This window comes from Sprattus sprattus, assembly GCF_963457725.1.
Source record: "Sprattus sprattus genome assembly, chromosome: 5".
NCBI lineage: Eukaryota > Metazoa > Chordata > Actinopteri > Clupeiformes > Clupeidae > Sprattus > Sprattus sprattus.
The window spans coordinates 36,959,834-36,986,874 of record NC_137924.1 but is presented as its reverse complement, the minus strand read 5'-3'; the positions used below and the strand labels follow the sequence as shown (position 1 = coordinate 36,986,874).

Below are 27,041 nucleotides of genomic sequence, written 5' to 3'. Positions count from 1 at the left end.
AATGGAACTTAAAGTCTAAGCACAATGAGAAAAGCTCTAGGGTAGTGTGTAATATAAACATTACCTGTGGCCTATGTTGTTTCTACGCCCTCTTGCGGGGAAGACTTGAAGGTACAAAACAACATTGAACTTTGTGATCATTGTTGTGCAGCGAGGAACACGCAAACTCCCAAAAAGCTCTTTAGTATTTTTGTCAGTGGCTAGAACCGTTTTATTTGAGTAGTTTAGTTGTTTTATCTCATTTATCAACGGTTCCTAATACGCTAGCCTGTGTGGTCGCCCAGTTCCCTTCGAACCCCACAAACGGCAAACGTTTAAGACGCAATCCTTTCCTTGTAGTTTATAACTAAGCGAACAGGAGTTTTGGCCTCCCGAGTTAATGTCACTGGATATGTCAAACGATGCAAGAACACGTGTGCCTGTGACCTTATAGGAGAGCGGAACGTCTGGCGTCCTTGCAGGAACATACAACAACGTCAAGATAAAATAATAGTTGACCCTGTCTTGTTTACATTTAACTTTATAGATCATCAGGTGTGCTGCTTATTTTCAGTTTCAGCAACTTTGAAGCTACAGGTCGGCAGATAAGAAGAATTTGGACTGAATTTATTAATTTCAGTTGACTGTGCTTTTTTGTGCTTGTTTGTTTTGCTTCCTAGTAGCCTATCACCATACTAGGTTACAGCTAATGTGACGCTTTCAGTTTTTAAGTTTTGAAAGAATTTACGCGCAATGGCATTTTGATTAGATTGATTTATAGTTTAGGCATTGAGCGCTAAACTAAACTTTAACTAACTAACGTCTTCTGTTGCCGAAATTGGTCATTAAAAGGTGAATTAGCAACGCTAACATGACACCCCTAACTATTTGAAGCATTGGTGGAACTGGAAAACTGGCTGTAATCGCAGAGGACGGACACAATGAGAAGTCGCAGTAACTCCGGAGTGAAACTTGACAACTATGCCCGAATGGTTCAGCAAACCATCCTCATTCTCCAGGTAAGGAATTTGTAGATCTCAGGTTTGGCCGGTAATACAGAGCCTTGAACTCCTTGTTAAAAATAAAATTGGTATAAAATTATAAAAAGTATAAAATTGGTAAACATGCATGTTTATAAAGTGGTTGTTGACAAACTCTTGTGTGTTGAGTCGAATTAGCATTTTTTTTTTCCAGGTTTAGAAGGCGTAGTGAAAGCCTCACAAGTACTATGACGATGGGAATGAACATATTGATAACACAGTTGAGTTGGAAATGTTGGGGTGTAGGCTAATACACTCCACTCTACGCCATTGACGATACTGGTTGACAATTTTTTTGAAAGGTTGAAATTAACCTAAATGGTTAATAACTTTTGAAGCCCTAGTGCTTTTGCAGTACTCACACAATGCCAGCTGTTTTTTTGCCATTCAATTGTAGTAACAGGGAAACCAAAATGCTGACACACCTCTGATTTAGAAGAGGATTCCCCCTAGCTCATACAGCGGCCATAGGATGTTATGGCATTAGATAGGGATGATGTCCAGCCCCTTTGGTGCACATTGTTAAGTTTTGGCTTCAATAAGTGTGAAATAGTTACACCTGTAACATATAGTATTGCATGTTTTAGCCTAGATTTCAATGTGACCTGCAGTAGTTTAGTTCATGACAACAATTCTGAAGGAACTGATATCTTATGACATGATATGTGATAGCATTGCATTCCCTTGTACCTCGCTTTGGACAAAAGCGTCTGCTAAATGACTAAATGTATATGCAATGTAAATGCATTGTTTCCCCTTTCAAAAGAACTTTGTGTATCACCAAAATGTTGAGCTCAGGAGGGGGCTGGCATTCATTCTGATGACCCTTTGGGAAGTAGCACGCTTTGTTTAGGAACTATTTCGTGGGTCTGGTTTCTGTACGTCATAAGGGGCCTTGGCTGGCTAAAGCCAGGGCGATTTCTGTTTAGCTCAGGGAATATTATTTGGAAATGCAGGGCATGGACAGTTTCAAGTTCCTGGAAATCTGTCATCTGCAGGGATTGTTTTAAGTGTTTACAAAGAGGACATGTCTTCACTTGTTAGACAACAAAGTTAATATGGTTGCTGTTGAACAAGGTTAGGCAAGGTGCTGCAAGTGGATGTATTTTGTCGGAATTTAATGGGAAAGTGGTAAAAAACCAAGTAGGAATTTGCAGAGGTCTTTGAGACTTCCTTATCTCCCTAAACTACTGGGTTCAGAAAGTATTGTCCTGATCTCAGCTTTTTTGTAATATGAATTTAGGCGGATATGAACATTTTGGTCAATGTGGATTATCTATGCTATTCAAATTGGAATGCTATGGAACAGTTATGGACCACAGTTGAAAGTGGTGAAAGTTGGAAGAGCAGAAGCAGGTTCCTAGCAATCATGTGCCAACTTGAACGGCTGCTCTGTTTTGTGCTATTCAGCTCCCCCGCTCTTGAAGCATGCTCATGAGCTTTGCCAAGCGTGTTCTGTGCAGAAAATAACAATGTATTTGAGAGAAACGATCACCAGAGATATTTGGACTATAATGTAGTTTTCCTTCATGGCAATTACCTCTAAGAATACGTAGTGTGTCTTACTTGTCAAATATAGGTTAACATTAATGCCCGTGTACCAGTCATCTCAGCCTGATTTCATTGCTGTGTTTTCTGTTGTGATCAGGACCCAGTGACCGGGCTACTACCAGCCAGTGGAGATCAGCCAGATTCCTGGGTACGGGATAATGTTTATAGCATCGTGTCTGTGTGGGCCCTCAGCCTGGCCTACCGCAAGAATGCTGACCGTGATGAGGACAAAGCCAAGGCCTATGAGCTGGAGCAGGTGAGTACACAGTGTGGTGGCAGACAACTAAACTGCTGTTTTAGGAATGTAAAATAATGTATTATATTGAATTGCTATTTACACAGCTTTTCCCAAACCTAAACAGCACAGACAAGGTAAAATCAAATAACTAAATTACTCCAGTTATTTTCATTGCATTATATTTGCGTGCACTTCATGATCCTCTCAGTTCAGTCTTCACTGAACTAACTGAACTATGTAGGGAAAGCTGATCTATCTTGGTAGGCTTGGAAGACAGAATGTATGTATGGGAACCAAGCATGTCCCATGGAGGATTTCAACAGGATGCTCAATTTTGGATGAACACTGCCAGGTTGTCTAATCTGACTGTGATTGCTGTGTTTTGATTTGAGCACCATCAGTTTGGAAAAGCCTGCCTCGTACAAGTATAACACAGTGGAAGGGGGTAGAAGATTTATCCGAGAGTTGAGGGTTTTCCTGCATCAATACTCCCGAAGGCGGAAAAGGAAGTGGCAGAAAGATGTTTCAACTTGCCATCATTCTTCAGCTCCTTTTCCTGCATTTCTGTTCCTGTTCCTGCATTTCTAAACAGAGATCCTTTGCTGTTTAGACAGATGGGTCCCGAACATACTTCCCAAAATGTCGTTATATTGTGCTAATGTGATATGAATAAATATATTAAAAAAGGTTAAAATACGGAGAAACTGTACAAAATGGGTGAAATCATGGATAATACGGCGACATGCTCAAGGGGCTTTCCCGCACCTGTGTCAAGAGCTGGAGATAAGTGAAATGTTCACTCGGCTCTTTCCTGTTCAGTTCCCACATGTTGGCGCTGCCAGTTCAACATGGTGAATCAGCCCAAAGAGCCACCGACACGGGTCTGAATAGGGCCAGCCATGCGGGACACACTGCAACAACTAGGGCCGCAGATGCTCCCGCCAATCTGCCATCGGTTGTCAGCCTGGTGTTTCGTGGGCTTTACACTAACTAGGCCTCCCTCTACATTTGGCTCCATTGGTTAAGACAGGTGTGTCGTGGGCTTTACACTTACTAGGCCTACCTCTAAATTTGGCTCCATTGGTTAAGACTGGTTTGTCGTGGGCTTTACACTTACTAGGCCTACCTCTACATTTGGCTTCATTGGTTAAGACTGGTGTGTCGTGGGCTTTACACTTACTAGGCCTACCTCTACATTTGGCTTCATTGGTTAAGACTGGTGTGTCGTGAGCTTTACACTAACTAGGCCTACCTCTACATTTGGCTTCATTGGTTAAGACTGGTGTGTCGTGGGCTTTACACTTACTAGGCCTACCTCTACATTTGGCTCCATTGGTTAAGACTGGTTTTTCGTGGGCTTTACACTTACTAGGCCTACCTCTACATTTGGCTCCATTGGTTAGGACTGGTGTGTCGTGGGCTTTACACTAACTAGGCCTACTACTACATCAGTTGGTTAAGACTGGTGTGTCGTGGGCTTTACACTAACTAGGCCTACCACTACATTTGTCTCCATTGGTTTAGACTGATTGTTTACACATTTTAACATAGCCTACCTGTTAAGAGGACAAGAACAACGTTTTTTCAACTTGAAACATCCCATTTTCCTAAGTTAACATACTATACAGGGAGCTTCCTATAAGCCTAGATTTAATTAGCCAAGCTAATCTTATATCACGGACATGAACAAAGATCCCATTGTAAAAAAAATACTCTATCATTTCTTTTTAGACTGGATTTGTTTTTTCTAGATGTAGCCTACCTAATAAACGGGTTTTCCTGTGCATTGCTTTTATCCCTAGGCTGATCCGTGCTGACTAGCATTCTGACTGAACATGAGGCTATCTGTGAATGATTTGTCCTGCACAGCTCTTAATCTTTTTTTTTCAGTCTTTAGGTGTTGACCACATGTATTGTTTTATGTAACATGGCCTAATAGGTAGAGATTTGAAGACATTAGCTCAATATGCATGGAATAGTTAGATCCGAATGTACAGAAATCATATATTCAGAATGAGAGGGTTGGCAACGCATGGTATGTATTAAGGTGTTTTGTATGGCAGTATTGTTAGTGTTTTGTAGAGGCATATGTAAGTGTTTTGTATGGCAGTATTGTTAGTGTTTTGTATGGCAGTATTATAAGTGTTTTGTGTGGCAGTATTGTTAGTGTTTTGTATGGCAGTATTGTAAATGTTTTGTGTGGCAGTATTGTTAGTGTTTTGTAGAGGCATATGTAAGTGTTTTGTATGGCAGTATTGTAAGTGTTTTGTAGGGCAGTAAGTGTTTTGTACAGGCTATGTAAGTATGTAAGTGTTTTAGCTCTGGTTGGGCTGGGCAGTGTGGGCCCTAGGAGTCGCTGGTTACTCTATCCTAATGAGGGTGAAGAGTAAAGGGAAAGGGCAAAGTTGAGCTGGCTGTGTTGGGTTTCCCTCAGGGTCTGGTAAAGGTCTCTCTCTGTGACCTTATATTAAAAGCAAGTCATAAGGGCAGTCATGCCTAATTCAGGATTCTTTCTTCTTTGACAACTGAAACATTGTGTGTGTTTTTTATTTTTCATAAATAATCTTCTTCTCCCACCCCCTCTCTCTTTCTAGAGTGTAGTGAAGCTAATGAGGGGTGTACTGCAATGTATTATGAGGCAGGTGAGTTGACCATTCATCAGTGAGTTGACTATTCATGTGTGTATTTCTGTGTCATTATCCGTGTGGAGATCATAGCATTGTTTGTATGCTACCTTTTTTAGCTACCATTTTGCATCTTTGTCATCTTAGCTGAATAAAGTGGAGAAGTTCAAATACAGCAAGAGCACAAAGGACTGCCTGCATGCTAAGTACAACACCCATACGTGTGCCACGGTGGTGGGGGATAATGACTGGGGCCACCTCCAGGTGGATGCCACCTCCCTCTTCCTGCTCTATCTGGCACAGATGACTGCTGCAGGTATGTTGGAAATCATGGGTAGCTAATGTTACTTATATTTGTTTACATTACAGGTATGAGATATGTTGTTTTTCTTTCTGTAGAAATGTGAATTCACCATTTGTCTTTGAAGATTCAACGATAGAAACGTCGGTGCTAAAATACAGAAATACTAGAAAATACTTTTGTGTCAGGTTATTTTTTCTTTTATACTGTGTTTCACAGGACTCCATATTGTTTACACACAAGATGAGGTGGATGTAATCCAGAATCTAATGTTCTACATTGAAACCGCATACAAAGTGGCAGTGAGTAGACAAAAGTGTTCATTTCACCGACAAATCAGTCCAATTTATTTATCCTGTAACCTAATTCTGGAAACCTTTTAAATATACTCAAGGTATAGGTTATTGATTTAGGTAGATATTACCTATGATAATGTATTTCCAGTGCTTGAAAACTGATGACACAACAAGCCTATGAGTATGAGCTGTAAATTAAAACATTTTAGATTTAACAGGATTAGGCCATGTGTTTATATGAATAGGGACCCAGATTAGGAAATGTGTTCCAGCCATTGCCACTCCAGTCCTTATAGGCCCTACAGTCTCCATGTAATGGTAGGCAGCTGGTGGAGAGACAGTGAATAAAATGCAATACCGTAACAGAGGTACGTACTAGTGACTGATGGGGCTAATGATTAGCCTCATGGGTGCCAGCCCCCTTGCTAGCAAAGCTGCCTTCCTTGTTACAGAGAGCGGGTGGGAGTCCAGTGGGAAGGTAGTCCAGGGAGTTGAAAGTAGTGTCAAGTGTTAGGATCATCACAAATATAGGCTCATCTCAAGGATCCGGGCCATCCTCACCTCTCCTTATGGGAAAGGTCATAGAGCGTAGCGGTGGACAGGGTCTACCTGTTGCTAGCACTCAGTGATATGCACTCTTCTTTAAACCCAAGCAACAAGACAGCAACAACTACACATCTATGTTGCACTCAATGACGTTACTTCCACCATATTGGATTTTCTACCATTTTGGAGTTGACTACTCCATGGACAAACTTTGCCCAATCTTCATCAGATGTGTCACAGATTATCTTCAAACAAAGCCTCAAAAGTTATGAAATGGATTTTTGAAAGCATTGGCCCATAACGGCACATCAAAATCGCTTTGTGTGTGTGTGTGTGTGTGTGTGTGTGTGTGTGTGTGTGTGTGTGTGTGTGTGTGTGTGTGTGTGTGTGTGTGTGTCTATATATATATATATATATATATATATATATAAGAAATTACTTTTCATATCTTTGCTCTAAAATCATGATTGTTATTTGAAGGCATGCCTTTTTTATCTTGAGGTCTGGACATGTTGCCTTTTCCTGTTTGGTGATAATATTCAACGGCGAAGTCGCCAAACAGGAAGCTAGGCTTTTATGTATCTACACCAACCTTAGTGAACTTTCTCAAGACCCTGCCCTGGGGGACCCCAGCATTATTGACCCAAATTGACCACTTGGGGCGCTATAATAAGGACAGACATGTTTTTATTCATTACTCTTCATGTCTTTGGTCTAAAACATGATTGTAACTTTTGTGGTCCTGACACCATGTTGCCATTTCCTGTTCTGAAATCGTATTCTACGGCAAAGCCACCAAACAGGAAATGTTGCCATATCTGAGCCCATCTTTGGTTAACTGCGATAAACCTTACAACCATCTCTCTTGACATGAAGGCTTTAACTATGCCCTGCTGGACTGTTCGCTTGGCCCCTTCACCTCAAAGCTTGGAGCTTTATTTACCTTCCTTTTTCTTTTATAGTAATGATTAAAACATTTCATTCATTCATCAGGTATTTGCTTTTCAGGACATTTTGAGGTAGTCAGCTGGGAACTCTAGGTAGATCTAACACACTGATGATGGCTTAGGCCGAAACGCTTCTGTGAATAAACTGGTTGAATTGAAATAGTAATGAGACAAGCTTGAGAGAGCGATTTTTTTTCTACTTTAAGTTAACAATCTTTCACTCGCACCCAAAATCGGCTTTATTTTGGAAGTAGATTGCGCCTATCCTTACAAACTCTAGGTAAATCCCCACCATGGCTGCTGTGGGCACCAATCCATTGTGAGTTGTTTGAACACTTCAACATAGTTTGAGCATATTTAAAACACCCATATAAGGAACTCCAGCACACTGAGTAACACTTCCATCCAGTTTGGGCTGTCACTGCCTTGCTTCCCACATAGAGCCATACAGTGCCCTGTGCCATCTGGATGCAATACAAATACATTTTCAACCAGATTTGTTAATGACGGATAAATAGTTATGTATCTTATTCTTCTTCCAGCTATGTGTTTAGTAACTCTGTCTGCAATGAAGGTTAAAAATACTATGTTGGGATTAATGTAAAATGTTTTTATCTCCTCACAGGATTTTGGGATGTGGGAAAGAGGCGACAAGACCAACCAGGGCATCCCTGAGCTCAATGCTAGCTCCATTGGCATGGCCAAAGTAAGACCAACTTACTTAAAAGGCATGGTTATAGTAAACTGACTTCAGCACAGCTTCTCAGTACCTACTTAAAAGGCATGGTTATAGTAAACTGACTTCAGCACAGCTTCTCAGTACCTACTTAAAAGGCATGGTTATAGTAAACTGACTTCAGCACAGCTTCTCAGTACCTACTTAAAAGGCATGGTTATAGTAAACTGACTTCAGCACAGCTTCTCAGTACCTACTTAAAAGGCATGGTTATAGTAAACTGACTTCAGCACAGCTTTGTAGAGACTACTTACTTTACTGGTAAAACAGTAGCTCAGTGAATACACTGAACATGCTGTATTAATAAATGTATCTAAGAGATAAGCTGAAGACCATGCGTAATCTAGCCTCATGTTTGGGCTGACCAAAGACCATTAAACAACACATTTTGTACTTAGTACACAGATATTATACACATTTAGTTTGTCATGACCATGATTTAATCTAGGTTGTTCTGTTAATACTAAACTAAAGTGATTAAAAATACACTGCAGAAGTACACCAGCCTTCTATCATCTTTACTGTCCCCACAGATGTATGTACATGCCAGACTTTCAGTGTCTGCTCTGGGTCCAGGCTTCCCCGTCTATAAGATAACTATAAAATACATCTGTTCAGTAGTCTTTAGAATGGAAAGAATGCACATATGGTATCATAACCATAGGTCTTCCTATTTAAGTAGTGTATGAGTCACGTAGCTCAGTGATGTGCTTATGTGAAGATTTACACTGTATTTTGTAGTTCGTTTTTTAAACTGAAAGTTGACCCTATTTATGTAGTATTTTGCCATTTTGTTCTAATGATCATTTTAGACATAGAAACTATAGAATGGACACATTCCTCTGTTCTATTGGTCCATTATGTTCTAATGATCAGACATAGAAACTATATAAAACTATAGAATGGACACAAGCAACATCCCTCTGTTCTATGTGCTTCATGACTATGGCTCTCACAAAGCTATGATGAATTATCTTCTGCACAAAACAAGGGTTCATTTTATGCCCAATAAGCTGTGAGCTTTAACAAATACTTTTCATATGACGACTGACCAATGACATCAACATTCTAGTACACAGAGTAACTGTGTGAGAGCTAGCCACGTGAGCCAGCTAGCATGAAGTGAATGACATTTGGATAATCCTGATCACTCTGTCCCTGGTCTGTGCCCTTCCACTGAGCAGCTGGGAATGTCACACCATGCTCTTGTGGAACACCCTTTGGGCTGACTGGCCTTCTTTAACCTCAGGATGATAGCACTGGTGTTCAGTTCTCAACCTGGCTGCTGTCAGGCATGTGTGAGCAGCAGCCAAACGCTATAAATTCAGTCTGGTCTGTACAGGGCCTGGTGTAGGCCTGAGCCAATGAGAGTTATAGTTCTCTGTTGTTGCTCAACCAGAATGGAAAAAGTGTCTGTTTGTACTTTTATGGACAAATACCTCAAATAGAATGTCCTATATGCAGCAAGACAGTGTTTTATATGTGTAGGTGAGAATACCTACAGTGCATGTAGTATTTGTTGTGGGTCTGAGTTGGAAGGTAGGGAAATAAAACAGGAAGCCCTGAATGGATCCTTTTTGGTGACAGGCTGCACTAGAGGCACTGGATGAGCTGAACCTGTTTGGTGCCAAAGGAGGACCAGGCTCTGTTGTCCATGCATTATCAGATGACATTCAGCATTGCCAGGTAAGATGGCATATTCTTAGCAAAAGAATGAAGACTAACCCCAGCCCTAACCTTAAAAATGTCTCTGTGTATTATATATATTTACAGTACCAGTCAAAAGTTTGGACACGCCTTTAATATTTTTGATTTACTTTTATTATTTTCTACATTGTAGATTAATACTGAAGACATTTAAACTACGAAAGAACACATATGGAATGATGTACTAAACAAAGAAAGTGGTATCTACCATGTAGAAAATAATAAAAATCATATTTTCTGCTCTTCCCAGTCCATCCTTAACTCCATGCTGCCCCGGGCCTCAACCTCCAAGGAGGTGGATGCAGGTGTTCTGTCCATCATCTCGTACCCTGCTTTTGCAGTGGAAGACATGAGCATAGTCAATCTCACCAAAGAGGAGATCATATCCAAGCTGCAGGTCTGTAGTCTGTTAAACACCTATCTTTAAGGAAACAGCCTTCTGGACAGAACCCCTTGTCTGATTCTCTTCTCTTCTCTTCTCTTCTCTTCTCTTCTCTTCTGTTCTGTTCTGTTCTCTTCTCTCTCTCCCCCCCCCCCCCCCCCCCCCCCCCTCCACAGGGACGCTATGGTTGTTGCAGATTCCTCAGAGATGGCCACAAAACCCCCAAAGAGGTGAGGGGTGTGAGGATTGTAAAGTTTGACCTGAAAGTCTTCTGAAGTGTGAACTGAAGTGCAATCTCACACACTTCTCACTTCATCTCCCCATCTCTGCAGGATCCAAACCGCCTATATTATGAGTCTGCTGAGCTGAAGTTGTTTGAGAATATTGAGTGTGAGTGGCCTCTGTTCTGGACTTACCTTATCCTGGATGGCATTTTCATTAACAGCCCAGAACAGGTTGGTTCCGCAGACTCAATCTATGTCAACTCGTGTGTGTGTGTGTGTGTGTGTGTGTGTGTGAGTGTGAAATTGTGTGAGCGTGTGTGCGAGTGTGTGAGAGTGTGTGTGTGTGTGTGTGTGTGTGTGTGTGTGTGTGTGTGTGTGTGTGTGTGTGTGTGTGTGTGTGTGTGAGTGTGTGTGTGTCATTCATTTTCACTGTCTCTCATTCAGTCCCATTGAATGACATAGACTTTTCCTAAAGGCAGTGCTGCCTGTTGTACCTTTAACCTTCACATGAAAAGACAACATTTGACATAGGTCACGTGTCATATTAGCTTGGCCATTACCAGCCTGTGACTCCATTTCTTTCCATCAGTCAGTCTGGCAAAACCCCATGCATTTTCGTTTCCGAGATGGGCGGGTGCTTAGCTTGAGGTTTAAAATCATTGGAGTTCCCTTAACCAATCAGCAACGTTTGGTAAGCATTCGGTCTCCCGTCTCTCCATTACTAATGGGGCCATCTGGTAGATTAAACTCTTCCCAAAGCCAGTTGGGAGAAGAGCTACGACGTCCTTTCCAATCATAAAACTTACAAGACAATCCTCTTGTTCTCCTTTTAATTTTCTGATGTTCTCGAGAGTTGAGACAATGCTGGTAAACTACAAACTCCGCTGTACTACATGCACCTCGGCAAGGCGAGTTTTGAGTCACAGCTCTGAACTGTTCACTGATTGGTGCGGTTGTAGGGTGAAGCCTGGAAACGATGTTAGGTGGGGTTGGGCCAGACTGAGTATGAGCTTGAAATCAATTCAGGTGGAAATACGTAGGCTGGTGTCACCAGGCTAGTGTCGTATGACATTGCACTATGAAAGTGCAATCAAGGTGCCTGAGAGAATCACCTTTGACATAGCTCTGCTATTTTAGGCCAGACAGAATGGTCAAACAGACATTTAGACTGTGAAAGATTTTAAAGGGTTGGAACAGATTTTGAGATGTGCCAATCTCTTTCAGAAATCAGATTTTGTCACCGAAATGCTCTCAAAGTTAAGTTTAGGGCAAAAATATCACAGACTATTTTAAAGTTTTCCTTTTAAAATGGTCTCACCATCATTGTTTACCACTGTGCTTTGCAGTGGCTGCTGTGTGTCACGCCATCTTAACATTTAGATTCATCTCAGGATTTGAAATCAATGTTAACCATATAATCATATCACTAAACAAAACATGTCAGCAGGCATGAGAATCACTCACCTTTCAGCGAAATTCGCCGTTTTGAAAACAAAATAGGTGACCTACGTGAATCGTGTAGATTCGATGAGTTTTGTTTTTGTGTGTGGGGGGGGGGGGGGGGTTGGACATATTTTTCATATTCAGATGACATGTACATTTGTACTGAACTAGTGCTGGCGGCGGCAAGGTGCTCAGTGTTGCCAGATTGTAAATTGTGTATCATATCAAAGGCTCAAAATGATCGTATTTGGAGGATAATGAATTATATCTGTCAACACTGGGAAAGTTTGACCAATGACAGAGCTCGCGCAAGAAGGTGGAACGTAAGTGATACCCTTTCCAAAACGTGTAAAGACGTAATAACTCATTTGTGAAAGACCCAGAGAAACAATAATATCCGACGAGGCAAAATCCCGGACAATTTTGGAATCCCTGCTGGACGCATTTTTTTGGTGTGACCGTAATGTCACGCCACATGTCACGCCGTAAACGCCACGGAGACTCCCTGTTCTAACTTTGAATCGCTCTGTTGGGGCAAAGTGACCATTGCAAAGGTGTTTGACTACAGACTGTTAACGTAGCAAATAATTCCTACTATTTCAGCCAGTCAACTTACAAGCCTTGCAGGTATAAAACAAATCATGACGTCAGATGACCATTTTCAGTCTCGTTACCATAAACAAGACCCAATACAGTGCAACCCTGAGCACTGACATGATAAGCACTTTGGTGACAAGAAAGGTGAGCATGGCTGCAAAGGGGACTCTTGTCACATGGAAGGCTTCAGTGATGCTCTGCTCAAAAAGGCCAAGTCGCCAAGCTATGAGGCAAAGCAGTCAAGAGCAAGTGCCACTGGAAGTAGATAGATGGATACTTTAATAGGAGCTTAACATATTTTTAAATATATATATCCAGTTATTCAACATAATAAATCAGCGGCTAAAAAAACAATAGAATCATATTTTCTTGACAAGAATTCCATAAATGAAAAGAGATCCTTACATTTTGCATCATTTAGTACTTCTAAAGAATATATGATTGTATTGTTTTTTTCGCCGCTGATTTATTATGTTGAATAACTGGATGATGCGAGTGCATGGAAATATTAACGCGAAGGGCCTCGCCAATAAAATGTATTGAAATCTGAATTACATAACATTGTATTGGCTGTCAATCATGATGGAAGAGTAGACAAGTTAAGTTACGGCATCTCTCGTGGGGGCTATGCATTAAGCCATTTGTGGTGCCCTTACCACATTGTGCCTCATATACTGTAAATGATAGACCCAGTGACAGGCTGGCATGAAATGGCTTGCATAATACTAAGTAAGGAGGCCAAAATATTTTTTGACTCATGGCTGAAGCTAAGTTTCTCCAGCTCTCCCCAGGTTGGAAAAAAAGCATCTCAAACTTCATCAGATTGACGCTTTAAAATATGGAATATTTAAATTTTACTTACAGGGGGGGCACGCCCCCGGACCCCCCCAGAGGGGTAATATCCTCCTCACCTTTTTCACCCCTTACCCGTTTTCATGCCTGATGTCAAGGGATGTGAAGGGAAGAGGTGCAGAGAGCAAACATGTGACTCGACATGTTTAGCATGAATAAGTGTGTATGTGCTAACGTAACTCTCTGGCCACTAATCTTATCAGGTGCAGGAGTATAGGGAGGCTCTTGATGGCATTCTTATTAAGCAGAAGGATGGAATTCGTCTGTTACCGGAACTCTACAGCGTCCCGCCAGATAAAGTAAGAAAGTGTTCTGGTCTTTTAAGTGGCTGTTCCATTTCTGGTTGAACACTTTTCTGGGTTGATGTAAACATGTATTTGGCCAGGTGGATGAGGAGTATTGAAACCACATGTCTGAGTTGATGTAAACATGTATTTTGCCAGGTGGATGAGGAGTATTTAAACCCCCACTCTGTGGAGAGGATCCCTATGGGGAAATGCCCCCTGAAGTGGGGCCAGTCTCTGTACATACTGGGGAACCTCCTGTCTGAGGTAAGGTATTAGAGTTTGGTGTATTTATTTGTTGTTGTTAAAGTATTTAAAAGTTTTATTTGGTTGGAATATAAACAGTTTTGCCTCCATTTGTTTTGTGAAAATTAGCATGTAATATTCTTAGTCTGTTAGAGTGTGAGCGCTAAACCAGCCTTTTGATTTCCCCCCAGGGTTTTTTGGCTCCTGGAGAGATTGACCCTTTAAACCGCCGCTTTTCCACCATCCCAAAGCCTGATGTAGTCGTGCAAGGTTTGGCCATCTATTGGACTTTTACTAAAACCTGGATTAATCCTGGTTGATATTTTAAGAAATCTTAAAACATAATTTACAAGACTACATAGCACAATTCTTCAATTTCATTGTTGTGAATAAACGAACGTTATGCAGCCCAGAGGAATTTGTGGGCCTAAAGTATGGAATAGGCTTAATGTGTGGAAAACATACAGGTAAAGGAAAGATGCTACGTATGACAATAAATGGATGGCTGACCAGAATTATGGTACAACAATGCAAAAGGCCACAGATAACATTATTAAAGACCAAATAGTTTTTGTGAGAGCTTTTTTTTTTTTACTTCTAAAAAGTAATTAGTGTGAAGAAGTCTGGGGAATTGTGATAAATCCCATTGTAATGGTGCCATTGATGTTGGCTCTGCTTAAAGATTGGATCCTCTATTTTCTGTGTTTCTAGTCTCTATTTTGGCGGAGACAGATGAGATCAAGCAGCTGCTGATTAAAAATGGTATAGAGGTGGAGACCGTGGCAGACATCCACCCCATCCGGGTGCAGCCATCCCGAGTGCTCAGTCACATTTATGCCAGGCTTGGTAAGGTTGCTTCACCCCAAAGCATTTGGAAGGCATGAAGACTATGCATTCCATCAAGACTAGATAGGAACACACTGGAGAATACATGAGGACCATTTCTGGAAGACCTTAGGGCAACAGCTCTGCCCTTTTGCCACGAGTCAGAACTACTTTTGATTCAACCTTTGGCAAAAAAAGCAATGCTAATCATTGCTTTTTGAGGAGAATATTTTCAAGCATTCTGACCAGTCAAAGCTTATCAATTAAATATAGCAGGATGTCTGAATTGCCAATAAGGCCATTGATAATCACACTGCACTTAACATTATGCAAAGCGACTGCCCCTTCATAATTTACAGTGAGATCGCTGCCTGACAGCATTCACAATTGATGACAATTTTTAGAAAATTCTCAATTTAGGAAATTCAGCGGGTCAACAGGGAGGATCTATGTGAAAAAGGCTGCATACATAATGTCATTTATCTTCTTCTGAATATTCAGTTCCATTCTCTGACTATACTACTGGTATCAGGCTGCTCTTGTCAGTGCTCCACGTTGCTTTCTGTAGGGCGAAACCAGCGGCTCGGCCTTACAGGGAGACCGTATCGGAGGATTGGGGTGCTGGGAACCTCAAAACTGTACATTGTCCGAAACACCATCTTTACCTTCACTCCTCAGGTACATAGTAGCATGAAAACAGAAAGATTGGAAATTGAATTTCATGCTACACCATGATACTCACGCAGAATATTGAAAAGCTTTGTCTTGGTGAACAATATTTCAGATTTACATATAATCAAATACCTTAAGTCCACTTTAAAGATTAATAGTTGATGTGGTGAAATAGGCCCCAAAACTGGACTTTAGATTTTTCAGATGCCTTGAATAGTCCCATTTTAGTTATTTTTTCCATTATTAATGTTTATATATGGCAAAGTAAACTGTGAACTTTGAAATATACATCTCACAATTCTTACACCTCCTTCTCTCCTTGCAGTTTATTGACCACCAGCAGTTCTACCTTGCCTTGGACAACAGGATGAATGTGGATATGCTACGTACTGATCTCTCCTACTTGTCATCCCGCTGGAGGATGACTGGTCGACCCACAGTCACTCTCCCTATCTCTCAGACTATGCTCAGTGAGTTCATATAGATTTGCTATTTACTTGATTATTTTCATTACATATAATGGATATAATCTATCAATGAAATGTCAGTTGTCCTGCCCTGATGCTGTTATGAGAGTCCTGTTTATCTTGCTCTCGCATATTTAGCTGAAGACCGCACTGAGCTGGATCCAGCTGTCCTTGCGACACTAAAGAAACTTCAGGATGGGTATTATGGAGGAGCGAGGTGAGAATTGGAATATCAGTGTGTTTCTCTCTGTGTGTTTTTGTTCATTTATGTTGTAAAGATGGCACACTTATCTCAACAATGTCCCTCCACTCTTTTCCCACTGCTAGAATACAGACTGGGAAGTTGTCAGAGTTCATGACCACTTCCTGTTTTGCCCATTTGAGTTTCATGGACAGTGGTAAGACGCAGGGCGGCGGCATGGCCTGGGATGAAGACGAGGATGACAATAGCTGCTTTGACGAGCCTGTGCATGATTTTGATGATGGTAAGGGTGGGGTCACCATTCATTTGGTCACGCAGTAGGATCAGCCTCTGGTAAAGGCCCATTAAGGCACTGTTTGTTTGAAATACACCAAAAAAAAAAGCTGGTGCTATTGTCTTCAGTGTTCAGGTAACAGGTTTTTAGAATTAGTGAGAAAGTGTCATGCCATTCCACAAATATCTGATCTTTACAGAACTCTGTTACAGACCTTTGAAGTGTCACTTAACCTTCTAATGATTAATGTGACTTCAAAAGAAACTCCCACTGCACTGGCTAACTCTCATCTTATATGCTAAGTTAATCACTGATCTTCTCATATCCCTGACCCTTGTAATCATCAAGTGCTGGTTACCCCTACCATCATTGTGACTGCAATAGAATAGCCTGACTGCAGCTTTTTTGTGGTTTTGTCACACTTCATTGCATATCCTCTTGAACAGCATTTTGGCAAAAGTGATGCAATTGCTGCAAAATAGATTGAAAGAATCAAAAGATATACTAAAAAGACCTTGTTGCTTTTATAGTTTTAGTGTGTATGTAGGGGCAACATGCATGGCACATACATAACTCTGTGAAAAGCATGTGTGTAACGCAGTGGCAGCTGGTGCTTAAAACAGTATATGAACCCGGGAGGTCGGGCCTCTGGGGACATAAAATAAGATGTCACACTGTGATTTCTGGTGAATTGCGGGGGAAATTAATTGATAAATTGAGACTTAAAAATTATAAGACTAACTGTTAACATGAGACTTAAAAGTCATGAGACTAACTGGTAACAGATTCAATGTATCATATATTCAGGTATTCAAGCTTCACATGAGCTTTCCTAATACTATTGATAATTGTCAAATGGCTGTTGAAAATACTGACATTTTCACCTAGGCTAAATGTGTTGACGATTTACGTCCCTGTTTGAATTTACTCAGTTTAATCAAATTTCTTGCCAATTTAAGTTATTCAATAAAAAACTTAAACTAAAACTAAAACACAGGGAGAGGCCAAAATAACAATAAGTAACAGAGACGAGCTTTGAATGGTAGCTAAAAGTCCTCTATCTCTACGACATTAATCTACGACATTAAATACTGAATGAGCATCCCTGCCGCCAGACACATCACAGATCCCCTGAAAGCGCTGTTGAATCCAGGGGGTCATGATCTGTAGGGTTAGCTTAAGCCAGTTAGCATCCAAATTGACCGTAGACCTCTGGTCCCATGGGTGCTCACTTCCAGCACCATTAATGCGAAAAGCCAATTAGGCACCACATAACATATGAAAACAGGCACATCAAAATAGTGTTGGGGATGGAATGACGGAATATCAATCGCAGCTAGCAAGATAACATCAGCAATCGCAGTTGACAAGTAATGTTAGCTAGCACACTAACAGACACACAAAACAAACAATACAATTGCTAACGTACACAAACAAAAACATGACTGAATACCGCTGTCAACACTGTCTCTTGGAAGTATACCAAATTATCTATTCTAACATGGCTTAGCATTTTTAAATGAACTGCAGCCCTGTCGTGATCTTTGTACTTACCCACTTGTCCTCTGGTGCCTCTAAAGATCAGACACGATCAGCAATCGATTAGCTCCTGAAGGCTCCCTTTCAGCCATTGATGGCTCTGTACACAACACTCTCGTCAGCCACATTAACTTTTTTTTTAAAAAGCAGACACTGTCGAAATCTGGTGTATTTTGTTGTCATCTCTCTCTGCATGAACTAACAAGTGCTTACAGGGACCCACATAATGTTGTGATAGTGATCAAACACTGTAATTTGTCAGACTTGAGGTCAATCATCTTAACATGAACGCTCAAGGATGCCCGTTGATTCAAAACCTAGGACAAATGGTCAGTTGACCAGTAACAAAAATGGTTAACACTCCATGAACATCCATTAAAGTGCTTCATGCCAGAAACAAGCATTTCATGTCATTTGAAATTTGGCCAGTGAGGGCCACTGTTTGTACAGCTTACTTTGTCAGTTTGTCTATGCAATGTGCAGCAACACAGGCAAGTAATCAATCGTTAAATGTAATAGACACGTGCAGTTTGAATCCATGTGTGTATTTCTGCACTATTGTGAATGCTTTAAGCATTGCTCTTTCTGCTTTAAGCATTGCTCTTTCTGCTTTAAATGGACAGGCCGCCTCGGGTGTAGAGTATTCCATTCTTACAAAAATGAAAAGAACATCTTCACAGTTATATTGAAAGACTTCTTGGTCTTGCCTCCCTGCCTGCCTTTCTCTCTCTCTCTCTCTTGATGTCTCTTTCTCAGAGACAGATGACCTGGCTCAGTATCTAGACCAGCTGTTGGCTACTTCAGTTCCCCGCCAAGGCCAAATAATGAGCGGACACAAGAGTGGCCTCAGCCGTTTCAAAGCAGCTGGTGCTAGGACAGTTGAGATGGTGTCGCTTATGCATAAAGCTAGAGATCTGCAGATTCACAGTGAGCTGTGTGACTTGTTTGTCCTTTTTAAACTTTTTCTGAGATGTCCACCATTTTACATTCAGTAAACATGATTGATTGAGTAGTGTTACAGTTACCACATTGTTTTACAATTGCTTTAAAAATATATAAATGTAACTTCTAAATTGTGTATTTTCCTCTTCCTCCAGATATTCACATGTACCTGCCCACTAAGCTGTTCCACTCTCCTCAACCTGCCCTGCACCTTAGAAATGCGACTGGTCCTCAGACAAGTCAGGTCTGTGTGGATATGCATTGATGATGATAATATATTAATATCGTTAATATATACCTTGCTTTTGTGACTCTGTTACTATCTTCAGGGCCCAGAGCTCTTAGTGACCTCAGAGTGTAACCTGCCCAGAGACGCCAGCGGTGGCATTGACTATGTTGCTCTGGCCCGGCACCTCCCAGAAACACACAACCTACAAGACCAGGCAGACATTTTGCATATTCTCTTTAAAGACAAGTCAGTATCACCTCTTGGTGTAGCTCTCAAAATGCCTTCCACTCACAAAAATGTATGTTATGCATGTAGTCTCTCCCTGCTCACACCACTCTCCACTGCCTCCAGAGGGATGGAGTGGGACACACAACTGCGTGGGAGAGGAACTACGGTGCGGCAGCTGCTTGTGGAGCTTTATGACCAGGCTGGTGACCTGCGTCAGTGGGGCCTCATCCGAATGATATCGGGAATGCTACGGAAGAAAGTGGAAGAGCTTGACTGGGTTAGAAGCAGACTGGCTTTATTCATAGTTATAAATGACCAGTATGAATGTTTGCTACCATACATTTTCATGTCTAATTTATGAAACTCACAGGAGATGAAAGACTTTATTTTTTGTTTGCTATCCATGGACAGGCCTGTTCTGATCTGCTAGCACATCAGAAACACCTGACTGTGGGCTTACCACCAGAGCCCAGAGAGAAGACGATATCTGCGTCAGTCCACCTCTCAGCGCATCCGCAAGCTTCCCATCTTCCACAACAAATACCTTTTAGCAGACATTTTCACCTCGCACAGACTTCACAATAACATATAAGTTTGAAAAAAGTTGGAGTGGGTAGACAATAGCATATATGCTATTTGGAATGTATTGTATTGGTCATTTAGTTGTAAAAATATTTTAAATGACATCCCATTTTAATGTATCCCAACTTGAGCCAAACCAAAAAGTAATACCAATTTGCTGTAAGGCCTTTTGTATCCCTTGATTATAAGAGGGGAGTGCCATCATTCATCAAAAACATGCTCATACTTTCATATCTCACTACCACCTGGTTAATAACAAATGGCTCATCATATTATTAACATGCAGAACAAATCAATTGATAAGTAATACATAATGAACATCTATGTGTAGATATTAAGGTGCTAACAAGGCTGTATCCTCTGCTCATCCACAGACCCATGCCTCCAGACGAGCTGGTCAGGCTGATTGATCAGGCCAGTGAGAACAATATCACCATTGCCATTCTCACTCAGGTGAACATCATCTCAAAATGAAGCATGTAATTATGGGAAGGGATGGGAGGATTCATTTTGAAATGTAATATTTACTAGTTACCCTGTTTATAATGGAATGTGTAATTTAACTATTTTAATTACTTAATCAAAGTAATGCAACCTATTTAATTTGATTACTTTCAATCGTCTTGATTGGCAGACGAGAGGCGGTGCAAATTCAAACTAGAGAACCAAGCAAAAACAATGCTCAAAATTTGAGTGCTTACTGCATACTTATGAATGGATGCAGGGCTGTAGTCTACGTGATACGCAGGTATTCGCCGTATTACCACCTACGTTCGTGGGTTTGCGAATATCCACTAAAACCTATGTCTCCACTAAAACCTAGGCCAGGGGGGAGCTGTGGCACCGACCCATCACAGACAGTATACCCACCACAGAAAACTAGACTACAGCACTGAATGGATGGAAACAGAATGCATGTTATATTCTACATATAATCTTTTAAAGCTTTTTACATAAAAGGAAATATTTGGATGTAACCCTTTTGTAATCCCCAACATTTTGATTAACAAATGTCATTTCATTACATGTTCATTATCAATAACTGTAATGAATTTCATTAATATACACTACCGTTCAAAAGGTTGGGGTCACCCAGACAATTTCATGTTTTCCATGAAAACTCACGCTTGTATTTATCAAATGAGTTGCAAAATGAATAGAAAATATAGTCAAGACATTGACAAGGTTGGAAATAATGTTTTTTATTTAAAATATTCATTTTGTTCTTTAAACTTTGCTTTCATCAAAAAAGGCTCAATTTGCAGCAATTACAGCATTGGAGACCTTTGGCATTCTAGCTGTTAATTTGTTGAGGTAATCTGTAGAATTTTCACCCCACGCTTCCTGAAGCACCTCCCACAAGTTGGATTGGCTTGATGGGCACTTGTTGGGTACCATACGGCCAAGCTGCTCCCACAACAGCTCAATGGGCTTGAGATCCGGTGACTGCGCTGGCCTGCGCTGGCCACTCCATAACAGACAGCATACGAGCTGCCTTCTTCTTCCCTAAATAGTTCTTGCATGATTTGGAGGTGCGCTTTGGGTCATTGTCCTGTTCGAGGAGGAAATTGGCTCCAATCAAGCGCTGTCCACAGGGTATGGCATGGCGTTGCAAAATGGAGTGATAGACTTCCCTACTTAAAATCCCTTTTACCTTGTACAAATCTCCCACTTTAACAGCACCAAAGCAGCCCCAGACCATCATATTGCCTCCAACATGCATGACAGATGGCGTCTCACAAATGTTCTTCTGTATGATCCAAACACCTCAAACTTTAAATCCGTCCAGAACACTTTTTTTCCAATCTTCCTCTGACCAATGTATGTCTTTTCTTTTTATTGGCCAGTCTCAGATATAGCTTTTTCTTTGCCACTTTGCCTATAAGGCCAGCATCCCAGTTGCCTCTCCACTGTAGAAGTTGACACTGGCGTTTTGCGGGTATCATTGAAAAAGCTGCCAGTTGAGGACCTGTGAGGCGTCTTTTTCTTAAACTAGACACTCTAATATACTTGTCTTCTTGCTGAGTTATGCACCAGGGCCTCCCACTTCTCTTTCTACTCTGGTTAGAGCCCGTTTCTGCTGTTCTGTGAAGAGAGTAGTACACACTGTTGTAGGAAAAGTTCAGTTTCTTCGCAATTTCTAACATGGAATAGCCTTAATTTCTAAGAACAAGAATAGACTGGCGAGTTTCACATGACCGTTATCTTTTTCGAGCCAATGTGAGAGTATAACCGAACCCACAAATGTGATGCTCCAGATACTCAACTAGCTCAAATGAATGCCAGTTTTATAGCTTCTCTCACCAGCAAAACAGTTTTCAGCTGTGCTAACATAATTGCACTAGGGTTTTTCACTTTAATTAAAAACCAGATATTTCCAGCTAGAATAGTCATTTGCCACATTAACAATGTATAGAGTGTATGTCTGACTAATTTAATGTCATCTTCTTTGAAAAAAACAGTGCTTTTCTTTGAAAAATAAGGACATTTCTAAGTGACCACAAACTTTTGAACGGTAGAGTATATACAGCTGCGGAAAAAATTAAGAGACCACTTCAAAATTATCAGTTTCTCTGGTTTTACTATTTATTGGTATGTGTTAAAGTAAAATGTAAAAATATTGTCATTTAGATCATTTATTTGCAGAAAAATGACAATTGGTCAAAATAGCAAAAAAGATGCAGTGTCTTCAGATCTCGAATAATGCAAAGAAAACAAGCTCATATTCATTTTTAAACTACACAATACTAATGCTTTAACTTAGGAAGAGTTCAGAAATCAATATTTGGTGGAATAACCTTGATTTAAAATCACAACTTTCATGTGTCTTGGCATGCTCTCCACCAGTCTTTCACATTGCCGTTGGGTGACTTTATGCTACTCCTGGCGCAAGAATTCAAGCAGCTCGGCTTCTTTTCATGGCTTGTGACCATCCATCTTCCTCTTGATCACATTTCAGAGGTTTTTTATGGGATTCAGGTCTCGAAATTGGGCTGGCCATGACAGGGTCCTGATCTGGTGGTACTCCATCCACACCTTTACTGGCCTGGCTGTGTCGCATGGAGCATTGCCCTGCTGGAAAAAACACTTCTCAGAGTTGAGGAACATTGTCAGAGCAAAAGGAAGCAAGTTTTTCTTCCGGGACAACGTTGTACTTTGCCTGGCTGAGTTTTGTAAAAGACCATAAGGATTGAACCAAAGCGGACTGGAGGGTCTTCTAAGTTCGTCTTCTCTGATGAGTCCAATTTTCAGCTTTGCCCAACACATGGTCGTCTGATGGTTAGACGGAGACCTGGAGAGGCCTACAAGCCACAGAGTCTTGTACCTACTGTGAAATTGGACTCATCAGAGATTTTAAATCAAGGTTATTCCACCAAATATTGATTTCTGAACTCTTCCTAAGTTATAGCATTAGTATTGTGTAGTTTAAAAATGAATATGAGCTTGTTTTCTTTGCATTATTCGAGATCTGAAGACACTGTATATTTTTTGCTATTTTGACCAATTGTCATTTTTCTGCAAATAAATGATCTAAATGACAATATTTTTATTTGAAATTTGGTAGGAATGTTGCCAGTAGGTTATAGAATAAAACAAAAATGTACATTTTAATTTAACACATACCAATAAATAGTAAAACCAGAGAAACTGATAATTTTGAAGTGGTCTCTTAATTTTTTCCGCGGCTGTATATATTTTTCAATTACGTTACTCTGAGACATGTAACTAGTTTCTCCCCAGCCCTGATTATGGGGCAGAGCTATTGACTAAGTGACAACGTATCAACAGATTCTCAGCATCCCTGTGTGTCTGTGTGCTTCTAACACAGGAAATAATGGTGTACCTGGCCATGACCATCAGAACCCAGCCCAGCCTCTTCAGTGAAATGTTCCGTCTCCGTATTGGTCTCATTATCCAGGTCATGGCCACTGAGCTGGCCCAGTCCCTCAACTGCTCTGGTAACACTCACCTCTGGCTTTATGTGGTTTAATATAATTTGATGTAGAATTGAATACAATTGAGTGTGTGTCAGTACATGTGTAGAATGGTATCCTCTGTGTGTGTGCTCCTTAGGGGAGGAAGCCACTGATAGTCTGATGAGTCTGAGTCCCTCTGAACTGAAGAACCTGCTGCATCACATTCTGAGTGGAAAAGAGTTTGGCGTGCAGAAGAGTGGTGAGTGTTATTTATGTTTGTGTGCACATGTAGTAGTACTCCAATCATTTTTTCACTTTCATGATGAAGCTTTAGTGTGGTATTTATGGTATGGGAGCAAAATCATTTCTTATGTTCTCATTGTCAGTATTTTGTAAGGGAATCATTTATTTTGCTCTTGTGTGTGTGGTCATTTTTGTTCTTTTGATTTTTTAGTTCGCTCTGTAGACACAGGTGTTAGTCCTGCCATTTCTATCCATGAAGTTGGTAATGCAGGAGCTACAAAGAGTGAGAGGGCGGGCATCAGCAAACTCAAAAGTGACATCAAAATGGTACGGAACATTCTTCCATATGATGACAACTTCCTATGTTAGAAAACAAATATGGTCATTGGGCAGAAGAAGACAATAAATAATATTTCAAATGTAACAGAAAGAAATAAGTATAATTTTATTTCTTCTGTAGTTGGAGGAACACAGGTTTTCATGGTCGGGCCAGAGAAAGGTGACTCTTGGGTCTGATCAAGGCCAGTCTTACCTGGCTGGATCCGTGTAGCTATGCTAGTGCTAATTCTCCAGGTCTAATGTAGCAGAGGGGGGGTTAAATGATGAGGGCAGTTATAATGATGGATCCTAATTGCATTCGGGGAGTTGTGACAGAGCAGCAAACCCATTTCTCATCACTGATGGCGCACAATTGGCCAAAGCATGCTGAGTATCAGGGTCGTAAATCTGCCGGGGTCATAAATCACAGGTGATGACTGGACAAAAAGGGTTGATTTGGGGTATAATTTCAAATTATTTGTTCAGAAAATCTCTGGTGTTCCCTTCAAACATAGGATATTTTCTGGAATTAAACCTTATCATATTTCCATTTTCTTTTTCTCATGTTGTCTCTCTCACTCACAGAACCAACATACTAACACTTTGGACGTAGAGCACATAGATCACGGGGTAAGAGAAACTTTAGAAACCCATTAATGCCAGTTCCCACAGCACTGGAATTTAGTTGCATAGACATGCATTTTACTGGAAACCTATCACCTTTTATCTTGACTTTCTTTATGCACTACTGGTTTTGCAGAGGAGCCGGTTTCCATCCATTGAGTCATTTGATGGGGCCGCAATTGTCCCATCAGTAAAAGACAGTCGTCAGGGTCAGTGGCTGCGCAGGAGGAGGCTGGATGGAGCACTCAACAGAGTCCCTGTGGGCTTCTACCAGAAGGTCTGGAGGATTCTTCAGAAGGTGAGTAAGATGGCAGAATGCTCCCTCGAAGAGAGCACCAGTGATGGGACATGTTCTGGAGATGGTGATACTCTCTTTGCTTTGTCCTCAGTGCCATGGGCTCTCCATTGAGGGTTTTGTGCTTCCATCATCAACCACAAGAGAGGTACACCATCAAATACAATACAGCACACCACCCAATTAGGGATGCAAATGATTAATCGACTTTAGATTAATTGTCGATTAAGAGGTTGCTCGATCAAAATGTATTAATCACGATTAATTGAGGCAGAAAATGTTTTGTTTTGTTTTTTAGGCAGAAAAATGTTGTGGAGTATTCAGTTGAGGATTGTTGAGGATTTCCCAATGAATAGCCTAGATGCAGTTTCTTCATAATCTATAGGCTCAATAATATTCTGTATGGCTCTCTATTTAATTTCTTCTATTCTTTTGCAAATGCAAGAACTGAGCCAGTCCATAATTTATTTCTTTTTTTAAAATTAAAGAATGTATTTTGTTACACCATAAAAAAACTTTTCTTCTTTCTTTTCCTAATGCATAATTGAGGAATGTATAATAGAATATAATTATCATAATGTAATGTAATATAATAACTCAACTATTTAGCTGATATTTTTAAAGGCCCTATTGAAGCACTGAAACTCAGGTGAAAAACGCCGCTTATCAATTAATCGAAAGTCGATTGATAAGATTATCAACTAATGATTAATGAATTAATCGATAATTTGCATCCCTACACCCAATACATGGGTTTACAATACACACCGTTTTCCCTCTTGCACAGTTGTAAATCTTGTCTCAAGTTACCTTGTCATGCAGTTTTCATTCCCTGCATTACTTCCATCCTTCTCCTCCATGTCCTAAGATGACCCCGGGGGAGATCAAGTTTGCTGTGCATGTAGAGACGGTGTTAAACCGGGTACCCCAGCCTGAATATCGTCAGCTGCTGGTGGAGGGAATCCTAGTGCTCACAATGCTCGCAGATGTGGACATTGACAGCATCGGCAGCATCATCCATGTGGAGAAAATAGTACACATTGCTAACGACATGTTCTATAAGGATCAGGTGTGTGTACTCAAATATTTCGTCATCAACTCACATTTTTCAAGATTAGAAATAATATTTGACTGACATTTTTTTTTTTTGGCCCTACAGAAGGACCTGGGTGCTGAAGAGAGTATTCTGGAAAGAGACCAATCCACAGGCATCTGCAGGCTCTTGTATGACAGTGCCCCTAGTGGATGCTTTGGCACCATGACATACCTTACCAAGGCAGTGGCCATTTACGTCCAGGACTTCCTGCCAAGTGGCTCCTGTGCCCTACAGTAATCCTCATTATGCTTTCAGGTGGATAGACAGATAACATTAGCAAGATGTTGAGGTTTCCGTTATGGTTGTTAGACACCGCTGTTGAATTAATTAGTCTGAACAAATGTATGTGTGCAGCATTAGTGAAACGGACTATTTAAACTCTGTATCTAGGCCACTATAATAGGTCAAGTCTTGTCCACATCCTCACATTATGTTTACATGATTACCTGGCCCGTTGGCCATGGCCAGTTCACATGAGGCGCAGTGATGGTAACTAGTGGTTTGAGGTATCCTTCGTTTTGCCATAGGTATGTTTGAGAAGTGTCAAGTGATGACTATTTTAGTGCAATTCAGGAATCGGGGGGGGGGGGGGGGG

At 40.8% G+C, this 27,041-nt stretch overlaps 1 protein-coding gene across 2 annotated transcripts; it reads left to right on the top strand.

The window, feature by feature from the left end:
* The first annotated feature begins 377 nt into the window (after window positions 1–377).
* Window positions 378–27,041, top strand: phka1a (phosphorylase kinase, alpha 1a (muscle)). Of its 2 annotated transcripts, none has more exons than XM_080839221.1 (33): window positions 378–534; window positions 874–998; window positions 2,668–2,826; window positions 5,403–5,450; window positions 5,580–5,748; window positions 5,953–6,035; window positions 8,148–8,228; window positions 9,846–9,944; window positions 10,216–10,362; window positions 10,524–10,577; window positions 10,680–10,802; window positions 13,667–13,762; window positions 13,907–14,014; window positions 14,185–14,263; window positions 14,705–14,839; window positions 15,387–15,496; window positions 15,816–15,960; window positions 16,096–16,174; window positions 16,285–16,355; window positions 18,729–18,899; window positions 19,070–19,158; window positions 19,244–19,389; window positions 19,495–19,648; window positions 19,783–19,862; window positions 20,328–20,406; window positions 23,783–23,912; window positions 24,028–24,129; window positions 24,325–24,440; window positions 25,017–25,061; window positions 25,192–25,353; window positions 25,445–25,498; window positions 26,219–26,419; window positions 26,510–27,041. In XM_080839221.1, the coding sequence occupies exons 2-33, from the start codon at window positions 921–923 to the stop codon at window positions 26,681–26,683; spliced, it is 3,567 nt and encodes a 1,188-aa protein (XP_080695347.1). In that variant the 5' UTR covers window positions 378–534; window positions 874–920; the 3' UTR covers window positions 26,684–27,041. The 2 variants fall into 2 exon arrangements, with proteins under 2 accessions (XP_080695347.1, XP_080695346.1); XM_080839220.1 differs by having other exon boundaries at window positions 419–576.

Excerpts from the sequence above, each read along its gene's own strand:
- phka1a (XM_080839221.1), top strand. The coding sequence starts at position 921 with ATGAGAAGTCGCAGTAACTCCGGAGTGAAACTTGACAACTATGCCCGA. Across the intron at positions 10,363-10,523 it reads AGATCATATCCAAGCTGCAG|GGACGCTATGGTTGTTGCAG; the intron begins GTCTGTAGTCTG and ends CCCCCTCCACAG. Across the intron at positions 15,961-16,095 it reads TATCTCTCAGACTATGCTCA|CTGAAGACCGCACTGAGCTG; the intron begins GTGAGTTCATAT and ends TCGCATATTTAG.